At 39.6% G+C, this 22,174-nt stretch overlaps 1 protein-coding gene across 1 annotated transcript; it reads left to right on the top strand.

Moving 5' to 3' along the window:
* The first annotated feature begins 1,208 nt into the window (after positions 1-1,208).
* LOC310966731 (occludin) lies at positions 1,209-21,582 on the top strand. Its single transcript, XM_083940594.1, has 9 exons — positions 1,209-1,260; positions 6,647-7,255; positions 9,637-9,828; positions 10,960-11,127; positions 15,616-15,779; positions 17,971-18,198; positions 19,046-19,217; positions 19,946-19,987; positions 20,318-21,582. The coding sequence occupies exons 2-9, from the start codon at positions 6,668-6,670 to the stop codon at positions 20,414-20,416; spliced, it is 1,653 nt and encodes a 550-aa protein (XP_083796720.1). The 5' UTR covers positions 1,209-1,260; positions 6,647-6,667; the 3' UTR covers positions 20,417-21,582.
* The last annotated feature ends 592 nt before the right edge of the window (positions 21,583-22,174 follow it).

Genomic DNA, 22,174 nt, shown 5'->3' with positions numbered 1-22,174 from the left:
TGGTTGAGGTTGTGTATTGTTTTTAACTATTGGTAAGGAACTAACAATTATTTTCATTATTGAATTAATCTGTTGATTATTTTCTCAACTGATTGTTTGGTTTGTAAAAATAAAAACATCTGAAAAGAGTGACAAATGCTCAGCATATCTAGCCATAGTTACACCTTCACAAGGATTGTTTACACAATTCAAACTTATTATTTATTAGTTTCCTATGGATTTTCTGTCAACCAACTGGCCGTTGCAGCTATACTCCTATAAACTGTTGGGTGATTTCATTTGTGATAAAACATCATATTTGATAAGCTCTTGTTATATTTTGTATGCTCAAACTCAATCTGTAAAGTAACTAAGCTGTCAAAAAATGTAGTAAAAAGTAGAATATTGTCTTTGACCTGTAGTGGAGTAGAATATGAGGATTAGACACCAAATGCATTTATTTGGAGAAAGATGGGAGAAATGGATTAAATATCTCTATTGTGGTTTCAATTTGGCTAAACATGTACCATTATGTTCTCCTGATTTACTTTACTTATTATTTTACATATCAAACTTTGAACTGTGATATATGATCTGCAAACTATTATTATTATCATATTTCAATGTGTATTCATTGTCATTTAATGTTATTTTACTTTTTTCAGATTTTGTTGTATATTTGTTTTGTTAAGTATATTGTGTATTTGTTTATTTACCGTAAAAAAAGGAAAGAAAATACTAAAAGTACAAGTTCCTCAGATTTTTTCTGGAGTACTTGGTTGCTTAGTTACGATCCACCATTCCAGGAACTACATTGCCTGGCGGAAGATGATAACGATCATGGTTATTACTCATCTTTATCATAATTTCTTCTATATTATTTTGCTATCGATTGATTTGAATCACATGGTTAGTCTCTACCACTGTATCTGCACCCGTATGGTTGCTGTAGGCCGCAGAAAGCCCGACCTCTGGCGGTTGAACCTGTGCGGTGTTGTGCGGTGGGCCTCATCACCGCGGACGGGCGGGACAAAGCACTTGCTCGGCTCGGAGGCTGTTTGAAGGAAACCGTTGTCTCTCCAACAGCAGCTTTAACGCGGAGTCACGACTTTTAAAGTTAGCCTCAAATATAGAGGTTCACTTTCATATTAATATAACTCGAAGACAGGTTACATTTTCTGACGGACATATATATATTTATTTTTCTCAACTTGTTCCAAACTTTCCGAAGGAGAGTTTTGTCAGGAAACAGGGACTTTATTCCCCTTCAGCGATCCTCAGGTAAGAAGACAACATGGAGTTTAAAGGTTACACGGGATTTCAGACTAAACCTGTGTTAATGTGTTGTTTTCGAGTTGTTCAAAGACGCTGCCGTTCATGTATGTGAGTGAACACAGCATTAAGTACCTAAAGTAAAAGGAAACATTATGCAGAGTGGCCCATTTCAGATAAAGCACATTATATAACTGGATTATAATAATTAGTGATAGAAAAATGTGAATGCATAATTAATGTTACAGATGGCAACGACGTCAACTACCGTGTATACTGCTGGGCAGCTTAATCTATAATCATACATCATTTACAAGTGGATTTATATTTTGTACTGATAATATCTGAAGTTACTAACCCTGTCACATACATGATGTAGTGGAGCAATAACTACAATAGTGGCTTACAGAATATAGTGCAGTAGAAGTATTAAGTAGCAGACAGTGGAAATACTCAAGTAAATCACCTCAACACTGTACTTTCTGTTCTTAGTTACATTGCACCACTGACATTAGCCCAACAGTGATCAACATCAAACAAAAAAGAAACCACAGAAAATCACAGCAGGTTCACAACCTGTAATCCGTTTAATTTGGATGTTGTCTGATGATGTTACAGGTATATTTATAGCATTAATTGACTGTAAACACAAGGCGTTGAGACACAAAAATGCTTCATGTTTCATCCATAAGTATAACTCAAAGATTTACTGTAATAAATCTAATTTATCTGATAAGATACGTTACTATTTACTGCTATGGTTTGTTTTGTGTTGAAGAGTACTACCTTAGTTAATGACTTGTATTGACCTGAATTCCAATAAAGCAGCCCTGCAATAAATACTACTTTCATGGAGGATAGAATAGCATATAACTTTATCATCATCATCTAATAAATAGCTCTTTAACAAATACCACCAAGTACAAAACACAGTTTACAAGTGAAACATAAACATTGATTTAAAATATGAAATAAAACCCTGACGAGCAAACTCCTGTTCAGGTTTATGTTGGTTCAACAATATCTACTCTACCTTTCTTGACATGTAACACTGTGTTTTCCAACCATGCTCCTGGAGAGCTATTGGTCCTGCATGTTTTTTTTTTAGGTGTATCCCGACTCTGACACACCTGATTCTAATGATCTGCTCATTATCCAAACATGCATCTGTAGCGCTCCAGGAATAGGGTCGGAGAACACTGAATAACAGGTGGACAAAATATTGGACACCTGCTTCAGTATAACATAGTCCAATTCAACAACACCATTCTCCTAAAGTAGAATCAACACATCTAAAAAAACTGTTTTTGATTTATATTAATGTAAGACAGGTGTAAGACATCTGTAACTGAATGTTTTTTCCACGTTTTGCAGAGTTCTTTTTTAATGGCATGGGAGATTATTTTCAGTGGGCTGTTTTTGGGCAGGAAGCCCTGGCAGACTCCTGTGTGTATGCCAGTGGGTCCCTACACTAGGCAGGGGCCTAATTGTTTTTGACAGATGTGAGACATGTGACTGTATGACTGGAATTCCATTATCAGCAGCAGATGATAGAGTCTCTGTGTTGTAGAGGAGCTCAGGCAGCGGCTGGTGGGTGTTTCTGACCTGACCTGTGACTGTGGTCCAAATGCTGTGCTTTCTGCCCAGAATGAGATTTGTGAGCCAGTGTACTTCTACTACTACTACTACTACTACTACTACATCTACTACTACTACTACTACTACTACTACTACTACTACTACTACTACTACTACTACTACAACTACTACTACTACTACTACTTCAACAACTACTACTACATCTACTACTACTACTACTACTACTAGTACAACAAGAATAACTACTACAACTACTACTAATACTACTACTACTACTACAACATCTACAACTACTGCTGCTACTACTACTACATCTACTACTACTACTACTAGTACAACAAGAAAAACTACTACTACTACTACTACATCTACAACTACTGCTGCTGCTACTACTACTACTACTACTACTACTACTACCCCTACTACATCTACAACTACTACTAATACACAAGAACAACTACAACAATAACCACTTCTACTACATCTACAACTACTACTAGTACAGCAAGAACAACTACCACAACAATAACTACTACTACTGTTATTACAACAACAACAACAACTACTACTAGTACAGCAAGAACAACTACTACTACTACTTCTACAACAACAACAACTACTACTACTACAAAACTACAACTACTACTACAGCAACAACAACTACAACAGCAACTACTACTTCTGCTACAACAGTTACTCCTATCATTGTTGACACAATGCTGCTACAGGGAGTGCTTTGAGTAAAAGTAATACACTGCACTGTATTTAGAGAATCTGCTGTTAAATAAATAAAAGGCTTCCTCTGAATGCAAAAAGCCAGAATGTGGAGTATATTGAGACCTCTTCCTGCAGCTCTCCCGTCCCCCTCTCTGTCCTGAGCCAACAGTGACCGCCCACTTTTCAACGACTCAGGTTCCAGAAGTGATTTTCCTCATTCATTTACATACACTGACATTTCAGAAAAATCTAAATATAACGAGTTTTAACCTGGAACCAACTAACCAGCTACAAGATTATTGTGACAATAAAACATTTGATTCGGCGCAGTGTTCAGTAGCAGCTCACCAGTCGTTCGTGGGTTTCTGGAGGCGGTCAACATTGCCACAGCGAGCTCCACTAATCAGAGACGTTGCTATTATGCTTAGGATTGTGGGTAGTATACTTGTAGTTAGATGGTGAATAAACATGTTTTTCTCAAAACAAGGTTGATATCATTCGGACTTGTTGCTTCTACAGGAGCATAAACCATCATTTCATAATCTTGTAGCTCCTGGTAAGTCTACATTTGATGGTGATGACGTTATGGCTAATAATCCTAATCCTAATGCAGAATATAAATGGAATTTTAATTTAAGGTCTCTCTCTCTGAAATGACCTGTGATTGGCCAAAGTCTCCCGGCTAGATTTTCTGAACTTTTTCTGAGAACAGCCAAGAGGAGGTGCAGAATTGTAGTTTTCTCTGAATAGGTTTGAATTACAATATGATGAAAGGTTATATGTATTTATTATATGGATTTGTAGCCCATTATTTGCCAGAAATATAATGCCTACCCCAGGTTTAACAATCAGTGTGCAAGACACAATCACATCTTTCTTGTCCAGGTCAGTGTCACAAATTAAGGGATTTCTTCCTTCTCTGAATGCCATAAAAAAGTGAACAAAAATGTACCCCATTATTATATATATATATAGTTTATATACCAGTTAAGGCCAATATCCTTATCCTCATCATCATTTTATTTGCTTTAATTAATTTAATTTCATATCCACCTGTCACTCTAATGTTTTATGTTATCCGACTAACAGTCCAAAACAAAAATATTTTCTATTTACCAAAACATTTAAACAAAGAACAAGCAGTACATCTGTACATTTGAGAAGCTAAAACCATCAAATGTTGGCATTTTTGCTTGACAAGATAAATCATTAATCACTGTAGCTCTAGCTCCAAAACCCTGTTTTTGATTTCTGCCTCCCATAAATTTGCCCTACTGTCAAATGCTCTACTTTATTACATAGAGAAAGGCATTTGGTTCTTTAGCAGGTTTAGAGGAGTTTAAGATTTGGATTCAAAGATCTTAAAGCATTTGATGCCTCTGTACCAGACAAAGAGCCAGTTTAGGCTCAAAATGTAGCTCAAACCGTGTGTAACGTAGATAAGTAGAAAAGGGATCTTGGAGCTCGGACTTTCAGGTTTTTGGTCCTCAATTTAACGTCATTGCTCGGAAAGGGCTAGAGCCTCAGATTTTCCCCTGCCAGTTACGGATGTAATCAAACACTGGCAGTATAAATTAAACTAAGACGCACTGGCTTGAGAAACAGCCTGAATCATCAACAATAACGGACACCTGGCACCGCTGTGCACAACATCCACCTGTCCTCCCCTCTTCTGTGTCTTTCCCAATCCACTCAGGAGCAGCACAGAGGAGCTCTTGTTTGATCCTCCCTGGACAGTGCCCCAATTTTCTCTTTTTTTTCTTTTTTTTACCCCAACTCCATGGCAACACTGTTCCCGTGACGAGCAGGCCTGACTTATGCCCCTCCTTCTCCCAAAACAAAGGCAAGAAGTTATGGAGGGAGGGAGAGAAAGGGGGAGGAGAGTTGGGGGACAGGGGGAATTGTGAGGGGGATGAAGGATATGGAGGAATGAGAGAGGGAATAATGGGAAGGTGTCTGGGATGGAGGCTCTGAGGCGAGACCTCCTATGCTGTGCGTGCCAGAGTCCAATAAAGAGAGGAGAGTTATTACCGGGGACTGGAGACTGTGGGCAGTGCCAGGGTCTGTCTCTCTGCCCGCCTGTCTGTACGTCTACGTTTCTGAATGGCTGTCACCTCCCTTACAATCCCACCAAGGTTCCTGAGCAGGAACAGAGATTTATTTTTTGTCGTTAAAATTAGTGCTTTGGTGCCACTGGAAGACTGCGTTCAGAAAGACAGAGCCATTTGCAAATATTTGATTTATAGATAAAAATATATAGATTTTTTCAATTAATTATTGTTTTGTCTAGAATACAGATGACATGTTACAGTCTGATACAAGCACTCAGCGTTGTGTTCATTATATCAGGTGGAGATTAGAGTTGGAAAAAAGTTAAAGAGGCATTAATGTTCTCATTTTTTGCCTTGTGCAGTAACTTTGCTCTGCTTTCACTCTAACATCCAGCCGTCTCTCCCTGTAGAAGAATGGACATTGTTTTGTTCTATACAGTGTGGCCTTGGATATCTCCCTGTAAGATTTGTAACCAGAAAGAAAACAAAAATTGAGCTGGAGAGCGGGATGTGAAATGTTCAAAGTCTGGCTGGACATTGTGGGGGCTGGAGAGAGACTCCTACAGCCTGGGAAGAGGCAAAAAGGAAAGTATTGTTGTTTGGCTGCACTCCCCGTCCTGGTACCGACATCTCCACACTGATTCAGACTTTACTGGCTGAGGAACCTCAAAGCTTAAGGTCATTCCTCTAATATTTCAGTTTTCTGTTACTGTAGGAAAGCAGGTCTGATCTAGTTTATGATATGATAAGTCATAAACTAAAAACCTCATTTACTCAACCTGACAAAAAGAAAAAAATGCACGAACAAGTCTAACTTGTGCCCTCATAAACCACAATCCCTTAGGAATGGTAAAACATTTACACTGTTCTGTCACTAACTCTGATTACCAGAGACAGTCACGCCTAACTTTCCCATATCTCCACGTAGCATTACTCATATCAGTGGACAACGCTTTCTGGCTTCGTGTGGTACACTTTGCTCTCTTAACTATCCACAAACTCTTTTTGTTTTGTTGCTTTTTGTTTAGAGTTCGGGACATCTTTGAGTGATGTTTGACAAGCAGCACTACGAGAGTCCACCTGTCTACAGTCCACCTTTCCTTGCACCATCCAACAATGGCTTTGGCCCTCCAGGCAGCTTCAATGCCCCCCAGAGTGATTACAACGCATACCCACCTCCTCCCGGATCTTACTACGTTGAGGACAAACCGCAGCACTTCTACAAATGGCTGTCACCTCCAGGAATCATCAAGGCCATGATGGCTACGGTGATCGTGTTGTGTGTGGCGATATTTGCCTGCGTGGCCTCCACTCTCATGTGGGACATGCAGTATGGAATGGGAATGGGAATGGGAATGGGCTACGGCAGTGGATATGGCGGTGGCAGTTACGGCTCAGGATACGGTGGTTATGGGGGTTACGGGGGTTACGGAAGTTATGGAGGAGGCTACGGCAACAGCTATGGCTCCTACATCTCACCTTACTCAGCCAAAACCACCATGATCGCCATGGCAGCCATTAACTTCATAGGGGCACTGGCCTTCTTCATCACCAGCTTCTCTAAATCCAACACTGTCCGCAGTAGGAAGTTCTTTCTGGCCCTCATGATAGGCAGCATCATCATGGCTGTCCTGCAGGTAAGACTCACTCACTTTTTATGCTAGGTTTATCAATTTTTTGTGAAGGAAACATAAATCATGACACTGATGATGGGAGATTCATTTATTAGAGGCGTACGTTTTATCTGTAGGGGGTCCAAGAGAGAAAAATATCAGAGCAATCACAATGGGTCTGTAAGTAAAACACAGTTAACTGAAGGCTTTACTGATTTTCCCTAATCCAATACTATCCAGAGCTAAGCACTTATTTTTTATTATCTAGAGTAAGGACATTAGTTCTTAGATAGACTTTGCAGCCCCTTGTATATTTTTCAATGGAAATATGTAACTTTTGTTTGAGTGCCCAGTCCACAGAGGCTTACAACACACCAAATATTGCATACTGTATCCATCTCCTCCCATAAGATATATGACAAATATCATAAACCCCACTCCCAACCTAAATCAGGTCATATTTTATTATCAGCCAGCTTAAAGAAACTGGACAATATATTTGAATCAATGCACCTGAATCACACATACCACACACAGAGATTTTGGACTTCTGTTTAGCTTCTGCAGCCTTATACATGTGGTTCTACTTTGTAGGTGTTTTAAAATGATAGGTAAATGACATTAGCTGCATACATTTAGCATTTTTCTGTTGACGCATCTCACTTTCCTGTCCAATATTTGAAGGGTCCCATTAGGCTTGTTTGATATTATCAATAAACACGATATTGGTTGGCCAATATAATGTTCAAGTCAATAATGTTCATGTTCATGTGCAAGATAACCGGAAGATATTCAATTATTCAGTGTCTGCTATATTCAGTTTCTCTTGTTATCTTGCTTTCTCTGTGCTTAAAAGCATTGTAGCATATTAAGAAAATGAAGAATATGCTTGCATACGTCTGACGCCACTGCAGCAGAAAAGATCCCCGCGCCCGTTGGCACTTCTTTGGTTTTAAACCAAATTAAAAAAGGAGAGCCAGGGAATGTGAACAAAGGGGCTTGTAAGCTGTGCGATAAACAAATCGGGGCTAAAGATGACAACACTACAAATCTCCGCTCCCATCTTAAAACTCACCATCCAACACAATACACAAGTCTGCCACCAAAACCTCACTTGACAGAGGAAAGGGAACTAAACTTTTTGCTTTTGAAAAAATCAATTAAGTTACACTGCGGTTCCTAATGCGTCAACAGCGTCTCTCTTAATGGAGGCCCTTGCCTGACAATAATGAAACGGTGTGCTGATAGCGGTCTGCAGCTCTGCTTTATACTAGCTTCACATTTAAGGGAACGCAATTAATATTTTCCTCATGAATGATGTATTATTTCACCTGCCCGCATCCCCTCTGTCATTAATCAGAATGTTAAGTTTTATGACCCGGCCCATCCTATCAATGGATTAACTGCGGGACCACGGATATAAAAGCAATCCGTTAATCACTACTAGGTCTGATTTATTGATTTCAGCATGTGCTTGTGTAACGTCACGCTTCCTGCCTATACATTGTGGTGCATTGCAAAATATGTGTCTCCAGACCGTAGATATTTATTTATATCAATGTGCATCTCCCTAATCAGCTTTTGTTTGGACCATAACTTTGTATATCGTGTTTATCGTAAGGAAATATCATCAGTAGGGGAATTTCAATATTGCCCAACCCTAGTGCCCAACCCTGCATTCCAACAGTGAAAACTGTTGTAAGCGCCCATCTCTGCTATGAACAGTATTTCAAATGTGCATGGTTTCGAAAACCCTGAGTACCAGAAGTATAATCTGTAACAGGACTCTGTGTGCACAGTTTAACTCTGTTCAGATGCCAGTCTTCTACTTGCTGAGATGATTATAACACATGTTCAAACAAATATTTCATCTAGTATCGCTAAGATGTGTATTCTGCAAAGTATGCAGCTGATATAACATTGTAGATCCAAAAATGAAAAGACACTTGGCATCTAATGAATTGATTTTATCCCTAAAGTGTGTAACTCTTTGTATTTATTTTTTTACATCTAGTGCATTCTTCTCTGCTGCTCTCAAGTTCTGTTTCAGATAACAGTTTATTTGGCCTCGACACATCAAATTCAGCATGGATACAGCAGGCAGAAAATTCATTATACCAAACGTTCATAAAAATGCTGATGAAGTCCAAACAAAGTGGTATTAAAGTCATATGAGAAGCACTAGAAAATGATCTAAATAAAACTCCCTGGTGTTCTGTACCCTTTGTTTGTACATGATGTTCAGTAAACTACCAGGATGATACAGTAAAAGTGCTGCTGAATATCAGTCTTCGCAGGGATGTCATATTTGAATTGATTAGTGAGGAGCACAGCTATAAGTCCTTTTCAGTGAGACTGACATATTTTATATATTTAGATATTAATGTCTGTCAATGTTTTTCCAGGGCATCATAAGTATTGTCTACATCGTCGGGGTGAACCCCATGGCCCAGGGCTCCTCCAGTATGATGTACAATCCGATGCTGATGATGTGCCAGAACCTCTACCAGACCAGCTACTCACAAATGGGAGGAGTGGGAGGCTTCCCCATGTACAACCAGTATCTCTACCATTACTGCTTTGTGGACCCACAGGAGGTTTGTACTGTAGATATCAAGGGTTGAGTCAGTGTTTGATGTGACCCTCTGAAAACATTTGAAATTTAGCATGGCATTTTAAGTGAAGTTTTAAGTTTGAAAAGTGCTTGGATTTTTAATAAAGTGCTTGAAACTGCTTGAAATGTAATATTACCTTATATGGGATCGCAATCCCATATATGATAAAACACAGAGAAAAGAAGATATCCATATATGAGAGACTAAAAACAACATTTTCTGACATTTTTACACGAAAAATAACAATTAACAGATTATCAAAATAGATGGTGATTATATTTCTGTTGATCTAGTTGAGTTAGTTTGCCTTTCATTTGTTTTCCTTCGTTAGAAAGCTGTCTCAAAACATCATGTTGGTTGTTTAAAGGACGATAACATCTGTTTTAATGTGTTGAACGGGTGCAATAATAAGCATACTGATTACTAGTAGAGTATTGTACTGTATACAAATATGTTGTTTACCACAGCTGTAAGGTGCTGTAAAAGCATCAAAATGCTGCGTGAAAAGTGCTTGAATTTGACTTTGGAATAGGTGTAGGAACCCTGAAGTTAATTAGAGCTGATCATTTTATCTGTTTAAAAAATAATCTATTAACTGCTTAGTCTTTTGTTTGTTTTGTCTGAACAGCCAAAACCCAAATATTTTCAATACACAAAATGTAAAAAAAACAAGCAGCAGATCCTCATATTTTTGAAGGTGTATCCAGTGAATGTTTGGCATTTTTATAATTAAATATATTCATTATCAGAATTGTTCATAGACTAATCAAAAAATGTACAAATGATATCAGCACTTAATACTATGTCATTGAAATGCATAGGCTTTATGTGTAACATACACGATCTGTTTATGTGAAATTTGAATGTGAAAAGTGATATGAATCTGGACTCACAAAGCAGATTTGTCCTCCCATATCAGTCCTGTACTGTTGTGTAATGCTAGTTGTTATCTTGCAGCATTTTTACACAGTCACAAATTGAGATACGTATTTCTCAGAATGACGCCACATATGTGCAATTATGTAATTTTTGAACAAGGATAAAGCAGCCTTATCTTACAGCTTATCTCCTTGAGAACTTTACAGATTTTATTGTCATGTTCTTGCTTTTTAGGGAGTTGCCATGGTGTGTGGCTTCCTGGTTGTCATCGCCTTTGGAGTTGCTGCTTTTTTTGCGCATAAAACAAGAGGAAAGATCTGGCGCTACGGGAAACCAAACATCTACTGGGAAGAGCCTCTTGTTGGCGGGAAGGCCTCAGAGGGCAGGGACGTAGAGGAATGGGTAAGAGACAACAGGCACGGTTTAAACTAGGTTTACATGGGATTTACAAATCAAAATTATTTTTTCGACCTTAACTGACCCTGAGTTTGTGCATGCACAGCTTTCAGTCAAATAAACTGGGTCACAGAGAGTTTAAATCCAGCCTAAGGAAAGTGGATGGAATACAATGTTCACAGATTGATTAGATGATGAAATGATCAACTACGGTGATTTTTCTGCATTGAAGTTTCAGCCACCAAAATCGATTCAGTCAGGAACACTCTTGTCATAGATTTAACCATTTATTGCAACAAATGGAAATACAGTTATGATTTACGCTGACAGGGGTTGCAAGACAGGGATTGCAATGCAGAAATCCCTCCATGTGTATACAAGAGTGGGCCCAAAGCAAGACACTGAATACCATTTTAATCTTTGAGACAAATTAGGACTCTAAATTGAAAAGGTGGTGGCTGGGGAGAAGGAGGCAAATCTTCACAACCAGCAGCGGTGTGTAACAGCATTGGTGTGCAGAGATCAGTGCGGAGGGAGTCATATTAAATGAACCGCCTTGTGTAAGGATGGGCTGTGATTGGTGTGTGACTTATGGAAATAATCCAGTCAGCATGCTGTCAGCCGATTATGGCTGGGGCGTATGACTTCTGTGTCCTGCATGAACGCAAAGCTTCATTATGACATATGCTTTTCCCCATATGTCACCAAATTTGCTGTGTGGCAAGTTAGTTTACACTGAATTTGAACAATGCAGGTAGGTAAGGAATGGAGTCAATCAGCTTAGGTAGTCATCAGTTCTAAAGTTCGGTTATGTGATCGTGGTGATTCAGATGCAGTAAATAGCCCAGCTGAGACTTGCACATACCCAAGGTTGGTTTGCCACTTGTTATGCTATTTGTTATACAGATGTTGGTCACCAGTTCAAATCACTTATATGTTTTAACTGTATGTCTTTATGACTTGAAAGTCCAAAGGAGCATCATAAACAGATCTTTATGAGTTTATAGGATCCAGCAGAAAAGCGGTCACACTACTGTAACAGTATTTCCTCTGACTGAGTCACTTTGTTCAGGGTCAGGGCTGATAGCAGTCACTGATTGTTTGCTCATGGTCTACTACCTGGTTTCACTCTGAGTAATCATTAACCACCTGAGAAGATAGTAAGCAGGCAGGTGGTTTCTAGAGAGCCTGCCTTTGGGTTTTAAAATGTCAACATCCCGCTAGTCACATGAGACTGTTACCTGAGGTATGGGTTGATTATTGACTCCAACTGACACTTTTCAAATAATGCCTGTACCATACAGTGAATGACAATGAGTTAACATCAAAAGCTCAGGTTATGAACAGCACCTATAGACCTTTTCAGCGGAATTCCATTGCTAGGCAACAGCCTTGGTCCTTGTGAACTTCCTGTCTGCTGATGCCATTCACATACACTGCAACATGAAATAAATAAGGACACAATTAGAATGTTTATGTTTACATCTTTGAAAAGGTCCATATATTAGTTTGACATTCTGTAAACTAGGTTTGCAACACCAGCACATCTGTACACTTTTTTTGTAAGCAATTGTTTTTCATCTTAAAACTGGGTCTGTCTGTAGAATATTTTACCCACTGTAGTAAACATCCACCCCAACACAATGTCCACATCAAGTGTTTGTTTAAACATTGTACAGGAAAGTGTCAAGAACACAAATAAGTACATGGAGACACATGTCATACAGTGCATGCATGACCATACAAATAGACTGAAAAAACAAAAAGCCAAATTCCTGTATGCAAAAAACAATTGTTAAACAAAACCCCCCAGAAGTGCTAGCTCAGCTATATTATTATTGTATTATGTTGCAGCAAGTACTTTGAGAGTCATAGTAGCTCTTGAGCTGACATGAAAATACTAAAAGAAACACTAAACAGACATGGTGTTACATTGGATTATATAGAACTATTTGTTTTTGCGAGTGGTTGTCATTACCTAGAAGATGGCATCATGTACACAGGGGTGTACAGGCAGAGCACAGTAGACGGGACTAGAGTGAACCTGGTGACTAGCACTAGTGTCTGATAACAGAGCCCTGCTCACTGATGTCATCAGACTTATTGTAGGTACAGTAACACCGTGTACACTACTACTGCGTTTAGAAGTTTTAACAGTTCGTACATGTTATGTAAGTAATGCTTTAAAAAATAAAAGATTTGGGGATGAGGTTTTGGATTATCAAGGTAGGGAGAGCTCTTGGATTTGATGACTGTCATTTTAATCAGATCATTATTTTTCAGGCTTGTCAGTCTCAGAGATTAACAAATGAATGTAGGTTATGGAAAATATCTGACTTTTGCTCCCTGAAGATTTTATTCTCCACAAAAGTAGTCAGACAAAGCCTGCTTTATTGTACATTTAGATATTTTATCTTCCCTCAACCAACAGGCTGTTAGCATGGCAGAATTGACCCCCTGTCCTCATATTCCCCATATTTCCAATGCTCCATCCTGCAGTTATTATTTCCCTTCGTTGCTGCGCTACCTGCATGTTGTATCTGTGCCACAAAATGAGTCATCAGTCATCATTGTTTGGCCCCTTTAAACACAGGGCCAGTGACAGTCTAGGGCTGTGGTTGGCTTGAGATAGGACCCATCTCTGTTGCTGAGCTCGGGGAGGCCTGGCATGCTCTGATGACCTCACACACTGGCCTCAGTCAGCTCGCTCGGGTGGAGGCTGCATTGTGTCTGCTGCATGAGGTCATCAGAGTCGGTTTCTGCAGGGCTGTCTGTGAGCTGGAAACACAGAAGTGCAGCACAGATGTAGAATGAAAAGCATCCTGGGCTGGTTTCAAACAAGTTGGAATAATATTGCTAGTAATGAATTCATTAACAGTTGTTTTGGTGTTCAAGTAGACATTTCTACACTTTTCCACCATGACTCTCATTGCCACTGCTGTTTCTTCTTCTTCTTTTATCACACATGCACTTCTCCATCACTTTGCACGCCTGTTTATCTCCCTTTGCTCCATCTTCATGGATCAAAGGGAGACTTCATGCTTTTCTTCACCAGGTCCTGGACTCTGAGGTATTCTTACTGAACTTACACACTCTGCTCACAGGCCAGCAGCCGCTGTGCTGCACACTGACAGGGCATTGTTGGGATTCATACATGAAGTGCAGTGCTTCAAATGGGATTCTCCTGCAGCTGCCAGAAGGGCAACTCTCCCCTATCCAGGCCCTCCACCCACCATGATTATTGTTTTTTGGGGTTAGGCTGATGCTCCTGCACTGTGAGGAATTTAGGAAATTGCTCAGTAATCTACCACCCAAGTAAGCAGAAGGGAGGATGTTTTTAGGGTTACCTATATAGTTGGGGAATTCTCACCTCTAAGCAGAGCTGGAGCTGAAAGACAAATTTTGCACATTATAGACAAATAATGCAAACATTGTTAATACCTTAGTAGATGTGAGATGTCTCCTGCTCCACATAGGTTTGATGTTTATCCAAAAATCTGCATTTTCACTAGTAACATCACCCCAGACATTTTCAGTGCTATTCCATGTGCAAAGGCAGATACCATGTGCCTGCTTCATTTAATTATTATTATATATTATACAATTATTATTTTAGTTTTATTCTCCTTTATGTTTTGTTTTTAGGGGCCTTACATCCTCTTTGTGTTGCTACATTTGCAAAACAACCACAGGGTTTCTGCAAACTTTAAGCCAGTTAGCCCTCCAGGTAGCAGAGAAATGTAAAGTTCAAAGTTAGGACTTCACTGCATTGTGTAGTGGGATTGATGTGTTTACTGGAACCCGTGGAAGAGACAGTGGCCGCCCCTGAGGCCTTCGTTGTGAGGAATTCCCTCATGAAGGCTGTCTGAGCTCACAGGAAGGACTTGGAAATACAGATTAAGGTGAATTTATTTATGTGTCAAAGACGGCTCTTTTGTTTAAAAGAAAAAAACGAGTAGCACGTGCTTACCAAGACATAAGACAATGGAAAGAAGTGAGAGTAAAGCCGGAATTATTGTCTTGATATATGACTTATCTTTTTAGGTTAGGTTATATCAGATACAGACCTAAAATATAAATTGTGGGAAGGGCCATCTATGCATTAATTAATGGTTAGTGTTGGGTTTATTTTACAATTAGCCGTAAGCCATTCTTTGTTTTTGTTCTCTTGACCTTTTCAAGCACAATGACCCAAACAGATAAGCCTCATTTCCTCGCTGAGGACTGGGACTGGGACTGGGCAGTCCAATTACATGCCTGACTGCTCTTTCAAACCTTAATCACTAATTACCATACTTATGTCACTGGTGTCGAGAAAGCTTTCCTTTTCTCCTCAAGTTAAGACCTAAGGAAAATAGGAGAAAAGTAATAGTTTCTTTAACAGGATGTCCGTCAGAGAATGAGCCTGTAGCGCGGCGCGGTCTTTGTGAGGGCTATTGTTGTTTGTTTGTGTTTGCTGAGTCTCTTCCTTCGTTTTTTTCCTGTCTGCTGTAGGTGAACAATGTGGAGGAAAGCCGCAGCGTTCAAGACGCCCCTACCCTGCTGGTGTCAGAAAAGGGGGCCGGGATGCTCAACGCTTCTGCGAACAGTGTCATCTCCTACCCCTCTCCCAAAGTGGACAGCAGCTTCTATAATGAGGACAACTACGACAACAACGAGTGGGTGAACCTGTATTCTCAGCCTCCTTTTCAGAATGAAGCATGCTACGGCCAATTTAAATGTTTCTAAACACATCATTCACAGTGAAACGGAAGTCATGCTGTGTTCACACTACCTGCGATAGAGCAACAGGCCACAACTCATTTTTGTGACATGAACTGATGCCCGACTGCATGACAGGCATGACACATAACGATGTAGCTAGCCACGCTTGGCAATTTTCAGATTCCGTAGCTTGTAATGTGGGCACAGCATTAGTGTCTTTATCTTCTGTAATGTGACAGATCTTTGAGTGAAACAAAACATGTGGGTCTCTTGATTGGATTGCCCAAAAGTGGGCGTTGTTCAGCAAGCACACCCAATATACAGCTATAGAGAGTCTCAGCGGAACTGTAGAGGACTGGTGACCATTGTTGTTAGATTAGGAGAAAAAGGAGAAGAGACAAATGACAAATAAAAAAAACCATGACATCACTCCGCTAGCTACTAGTCCAACGAGGACCAACGAGCATGGTTACACAAATGGTTGTATGTGATGAGTGAAGTAAGCCAGTTGCTGGTAAATGTACTTAAATACCCTTGAGTTCAAAATTGTTCATCAAAAATATTAAACGTTTTACAGGAAGAGAAAGGAGAAGTGTTATATATTTGGTATAAAAGAGATATTTGCCCAAGTGACACAAAGGTGCAGCTTTAGAGCTTGTCAAATGTATTTCTCATTTTACTGTGTCTTTATGAATTACTTGAGCCGTGAATGTCCATTTTCCAATCGGACAGATGTGTCAGAAGCCCAAAGCAGAAAAGAAAGTAGCTGCAACATTTGATCCTGTACACTGTAAAGAAGATATTCCACACAAACAATGAACCTCCAAATATGTGACTCACACAACCAATGTCTAATCACCGCTCTGTTTTAAAGCCCATAAGAACATATTGCCCTGCCCACAAAATGAGCACTGTGTGTGTGACCTTTGAGTTCCTGGTAGATTAACTTTCCCTTGTTTTTTTCGCCCTCATGTTCAGTGAAACCTCTGAGGAAGTGAAAAGACGTTTGCTTTTCTTCAAAGCTAGAAGTTATTCCTCAAGCACCTTGTTTTTCTTTGCATTCATGTCCTCAAGACTGCAGTGTGTGTGACGGACAGTACGTTGCTCTACACAGTTTCTTAACATCTCAGTACCTTTGAAAAAAGAAGTACAGCTTGTGGGAGAAATATGCTGTCAACAACCTGATTAAAGTGGACTGCACTGTTAACGTTAACGGATACTAAGACAGAAATAATAACATTTTCCATCACAGGATTAAGATTTGGTTCAAAGTACAGAATATTATTTTTTTGATGATTTCCTCGCTCACAAAGTAAACATCGCCGGTGTTTTCATAAGCAGGAGAATGTCAGAGTGCTCTGTTGTTGACGTTATGCTGCCTTTTCTGTAATAACTTGTAATATCCGCACCGCTGGATTTGGATTCCTCATCAAATCCCTCCAAACCAACAAAATTGAGCATGTTTCCTCCTTCCTGTTATTGAACAGCTGTACTTGCTCCCTGGTCACTGAGGGCCCTCCACATGGCACAGAGTCAGATTGTAGGGTGTGAGCAACAGTAATCATTAGTGGGTCAAAGTGTTTACCTTCCACCCTATGATATCTGTCTGGGCCATAGATTAGATAAGACCGTTACTTAAGTTCTTGGTGTTATTTGGGTCATGGTGTTCTTTGTGTACATTTTGCAAGAAGTGGCCCAGGGTTTCTTCCTCTCAGCATTATTTATCACAAAGTATCAGGTCTACATTGAGATACCTAAATGTGATTTTAAGTAGAGTCAGTGAATTAATAATGCAGCAATTTACCATTAATATGAAAAGTGCAATAACCAGTTTCATCATTTCATTTACTGATATTATATCAATTCATATGAATAAGGATAAATATAAATGTGTGCCTATTTCCTCCACTTCTGAAACAAAACCTTCACACTTGCAGTTGAGATAATTCATTCTTATCCAGTCTGTTAGAACAGGACTGTACTTGACATTATTGTGTATAAACTCACTACTCAGCAGAGGAAGACACAAACAGACATTCTGCTTTCAGTCACCACTTTAAGGTTTTATTTTGAAAAATATATCACAAAATATCCCGGTCCTAGTTGTTACAGACTTTTTTTCATGTTATTGTTTCTGTCCTGCAGGTACTCAGAGAGGACCACCAGCAGACCGTCAGAAGCACTCTCCCACGGTGGAAGAACCAGCTCTAGCCCGTCAGAGGAGACCGGCGGTGGTGGCGGCGGCCGCAAACCCTCTGCCAACAGGGGCAAGAGACGCAGACGTAACCCAGAACTGGATGAGTCTCAGTATGAGACCGAGTACACCACAGGAGGAGAAACGGGCAATGAACTTGACGGAGAAGAGTTGGAGAAGTGAGAATGTAGTATTGTATCTCTTTGCAGCTCATGCTTTGTCTGGATTAAAGATGGAAATGTCATTATCGAAGAACACAGAATGTAGATTGCAGTCGCTCCCTCAGGACCAGACCTAAATTCTTTGATTTGAACAACTGTAAGCTCAGAAAATCAAGCCTACATGACAGTGACATAATTTACATGCAAAATTCAATTCAATTCAATTCAATTTTATTTACAGTGCCAAATCATAACAAAAGTTATCTCAGGACACTTTACAAACTAGGTATAGATCACACTCTATGACTTATTTATGATAAACATAGACCCAACAATTCCCCCATCAAATGCAGCTAGAATATCTTTTGGATAGAAGCACAGAATAGTAAATAAACAGATGCTTAAATAGCATTGCGTGGAAAAGGCTTCAGTCTGTATATGCTTCACTGTCCAGAGAGAAGTTAATCCTCTGAGGCATTCCAGTTCACATGCGCTGTAGTCAGGAATAATGACAGAATTGGGCCAAAGGTAGAAAACATGGGAGTCAATGAAGTTTATGAGGAAGCAGTTATTTATGGCTGTTGTTTGATCCACTCAGATAACACACCCGCACTTACAGTATTGACCTGTGCACTGCGTTCGTGGGGTTCAGCAGTAAACCTGATGACCTCTATGACGTTTGACAGGATGATTTAATAATTACTTAAATAATAATTTGTAACTTAAATCATTTCCCCCTGGCATTATTAACGTATTTCTAATTCTGATTCTGATATTGGGCTGAACGTGTTGTTAAGTCTTGTGACTGATGCAGGTTTATCTCTGATGCTGAACCCTCTCCTCTCCCCTCCTTCTTCTCCTCCAGCACGTACCCAGATATTACATCTGATGCTCAGCGTCAAGACTATAAGAGAGAGTTTGATGCCGACCTTAGGGAATACAAGCGCCTGTGTGCTGAGATGGACGACATTAACGACCAGATGAACAAACTCAGTCGGCAGCTGGACACACTGGATGACACTTCAGCCAAATACCAGGTCAGATACACAGTACTCCCCTCCTAAACCCATGTGAAAACCAAGTATGACCCTAAATTACAAAATCAGGAATGCAATAGGGAAGATCATCCCTGTCCACTGTGACTTAAAGTAGTTTACACACTCTAAGCATCAAAATGACATCACTGAAATATAAGAGCAGTCAAGGTTAGAGCAGTCGCCCCATGTAAAGAGGCTGAAGGTCCTCGAGGCAGCGGCCTCAGGTTCGACGCCGACCTTTGGCCCTTTGCTGCATGTCTCCCTCTCTCTCTCTCTCTCTCTCTCTCTCTCTCTCGCTCTCTCTCTCTCTCTCTCTCTCTCTCTCTCTCTCTCTCTCTCTCTCTCTCTCTCTCTCTCTCTCTCTCACCCCATCTCCTGTCTGTCCTATCTAAAAAAAGTAATCTTAAAAAACTCTGATCTATCTGCAAAAAGATTCTGCCCAAATGTTTCCCGAGCTGAGATTAAGATTGACATAATGACATTCTATGGTTTTCATCTGTAGTAAGATGAAGTTGTTTGTTGTTTTCCACTCCCAGAGTCACACGTGGCTCTATGCTGCCTCCTTCTTGACACACTTCATTTGTAATGTTTTCCTGAGCCACCACTTCAGTGTTCTGGGGCTCTCAAGCAAGAACTATGCATTAATGATAAAGACAAAAAGGATATTAATTGGTAAGTAATAGAAATGTAAACCTGTAAACAAATGTTGTTTTCTTCATTTCCCCCAGGCTGTAGCAGAGGAGTATAATCAGCTGAAGGATCTGAAGCAGGTGAGGACACGTCTCTAATGATGTATTTTAATAATCTAAACTCCATAAAGTCTTTACTAAAAATATATTGAGGTTATTTGTGGAAGCGTTAAAGATTGGTTTTTCAACATCAAGCGACAAAATGACACCTCATTTAGTTTTCATAATATTCTTTTTTTCATGCAACTTTTAACTTTTTCCCTTTAGAGTCTTTCATGACGCTTTTATTACATTTTCTTTAGAGCAGCAGAGCGAATATTTTTTGCTGTCTAGTATTATTAAATAACTCACGCACGTATGCGCTGCTCCGTAGTATTAAATGACTCCTCTCGCGCTCTCTGTGCTCCGTAGACATCAGACTACCGGTCTAAGAAGAAAGAGTGTCGCAGGCTGAGACACAAACTGTTCCACATCAAACGCCTGGTGAAGGACTACGACAAGAACCACTGAAGAACCCACTGAGTCCTGACACTCACAGACACACAGGCCCAGATACACTCCAAAAGCACTACAAAGACTCTGACATGCCGAGAACCAAAGTTACCTGTACAGAACCGACACACATTGGATACACACACTCTCTCACACACACACATATAGTAATAATAATGATATTGATTAGTTGTGTATAAATAACTAAAATGAAAGCAGCTCACTTGGCCGTAGCCACTTCCACAGCAAACACCGCCTTTTCTCTGAAGATTCAGCTCATTGTTCCCAGCGTTCAGTCGCCCGTGAGGATCCGGGGGTGCGGTCGGAGAAAAGTCATTTGAAAGTCACCTGTGATAACACTGTGCTCAGTTCCTCTGGCTCTGTTTGCTCTACCAACTTTCCTTTGTTTTATCTCCACAGATAAGAGGTGGAACAGTATTGTAGAGAACGTAGTAAGGGGTGAGACGGGTTTGCAGTTTTTTTTAACCCGTGGCATGTTATCTTTGTCACAAATGAACTTCAGTTGTACTTTTAATCGTCTTCTGCGTCAGTGTTCGTAACTTACTTCAACCTCAGTAACTGCTCTCTGCTGGGACCGTGTGTGTGTTTTTTTCCCCCAGCCACTGGCTTTTTGTCTAAACTAAGATTTTTATACTGATTATCAGATGCAGTGAGACCAAAAAGGGGACTGGCTAGTGAGATGTGTGTGGCATTGTTATTTTGTATATACTTTTAATGAATCCTGTTTATACGACGTACCTAGAACACATTTACAATATCTGTCTTTTAGATTCAGCAGGTATCTTAGTTATATGTTATTTGTACATACTAAAGACCCATAGTGGCTTGTTTTTTAATCATCCAAATCTGCTTAAGCTATGCAAATGAGTAAAACATCTAGACTATTTTTTATATGATGTATGCTCCTAAACAAACTGGAAAACACAGTCTGTCACTGTCATTTCTTTTCATTTGATTCTTTGCCAATGAAAAATGATCACCTGTTGATTCCTTTAGTCCACTTCATGCGCGAAGTGTTGCGATCTAGTGTACTTCATGAAATTGTTCAGACACCCTTTTGATTTCTCATGCATTTGTATTTTTATGAAAAACATTGTTATTTTACAAACTGTTTGCGAGCCATTTATTTTTGTATGAATTTATTTTCTCTGATACTATTATAAGACCATTTTTGTAACTGTATACTTCCAAAAGGTATGATGTCTAAAAAGTATTGAGTTCAGTAATAATAAACATCTCTAATTCTCTTAAAATTAGATAAGCCTGGCTCTTGTCTTTTCACTGACCCTGCTGATTTGCAGATATGTGCAGCTTTGTGCATCTGCAGTGAGCGTCCAGCAGGGAGAGCAGGAGGCCTTCGGGGAACACTGCATGATCCAATCAGCTTAAGGTAAGCTGCTGCTGCCCTCTTTTGGTAAACGACTTTAAAAGGCTTTTATTAGAGCTGTTCAGCAACGGTTATTGGCTGTGTCAGAAACGTGTATGTGTTTCAATTATTGTATACTATTTCTGCAGTCAGTATACAAAAATAAGTACAGTACAGCTCTAGTTATACTATATACTGTTATATAATGTTATTCTATACTTTATTACTACACTACCACGTCTTATACTGCCTCATTCCCTCGATATAACATAATTTACCATATTATATAGTAATATATTAATAGATAACATTAACCCTTGCACTATATTCGATTACATTAATACAGACAAACACTGAGTTCTGTAACTTAACAATAAAGCATCTCATTC

Source organism: Echiichthys vipera (genome assembly GCF_963691815.1).
Source record: "Echiichthys vipera genome assembly, chromosome: 3".
Taxonomy (NCBI): Eukaryota; Metazoa; Chordata; class Actinopteri; order Perciformes; family Trachinidae; genus Echiichthys; species Echiichthys vipera.
The sequence above is the reverse complement of the archived record's forward strand: the minus strand, read 5'-3'. Positions and strand labels throughout refer to the sequence as shown.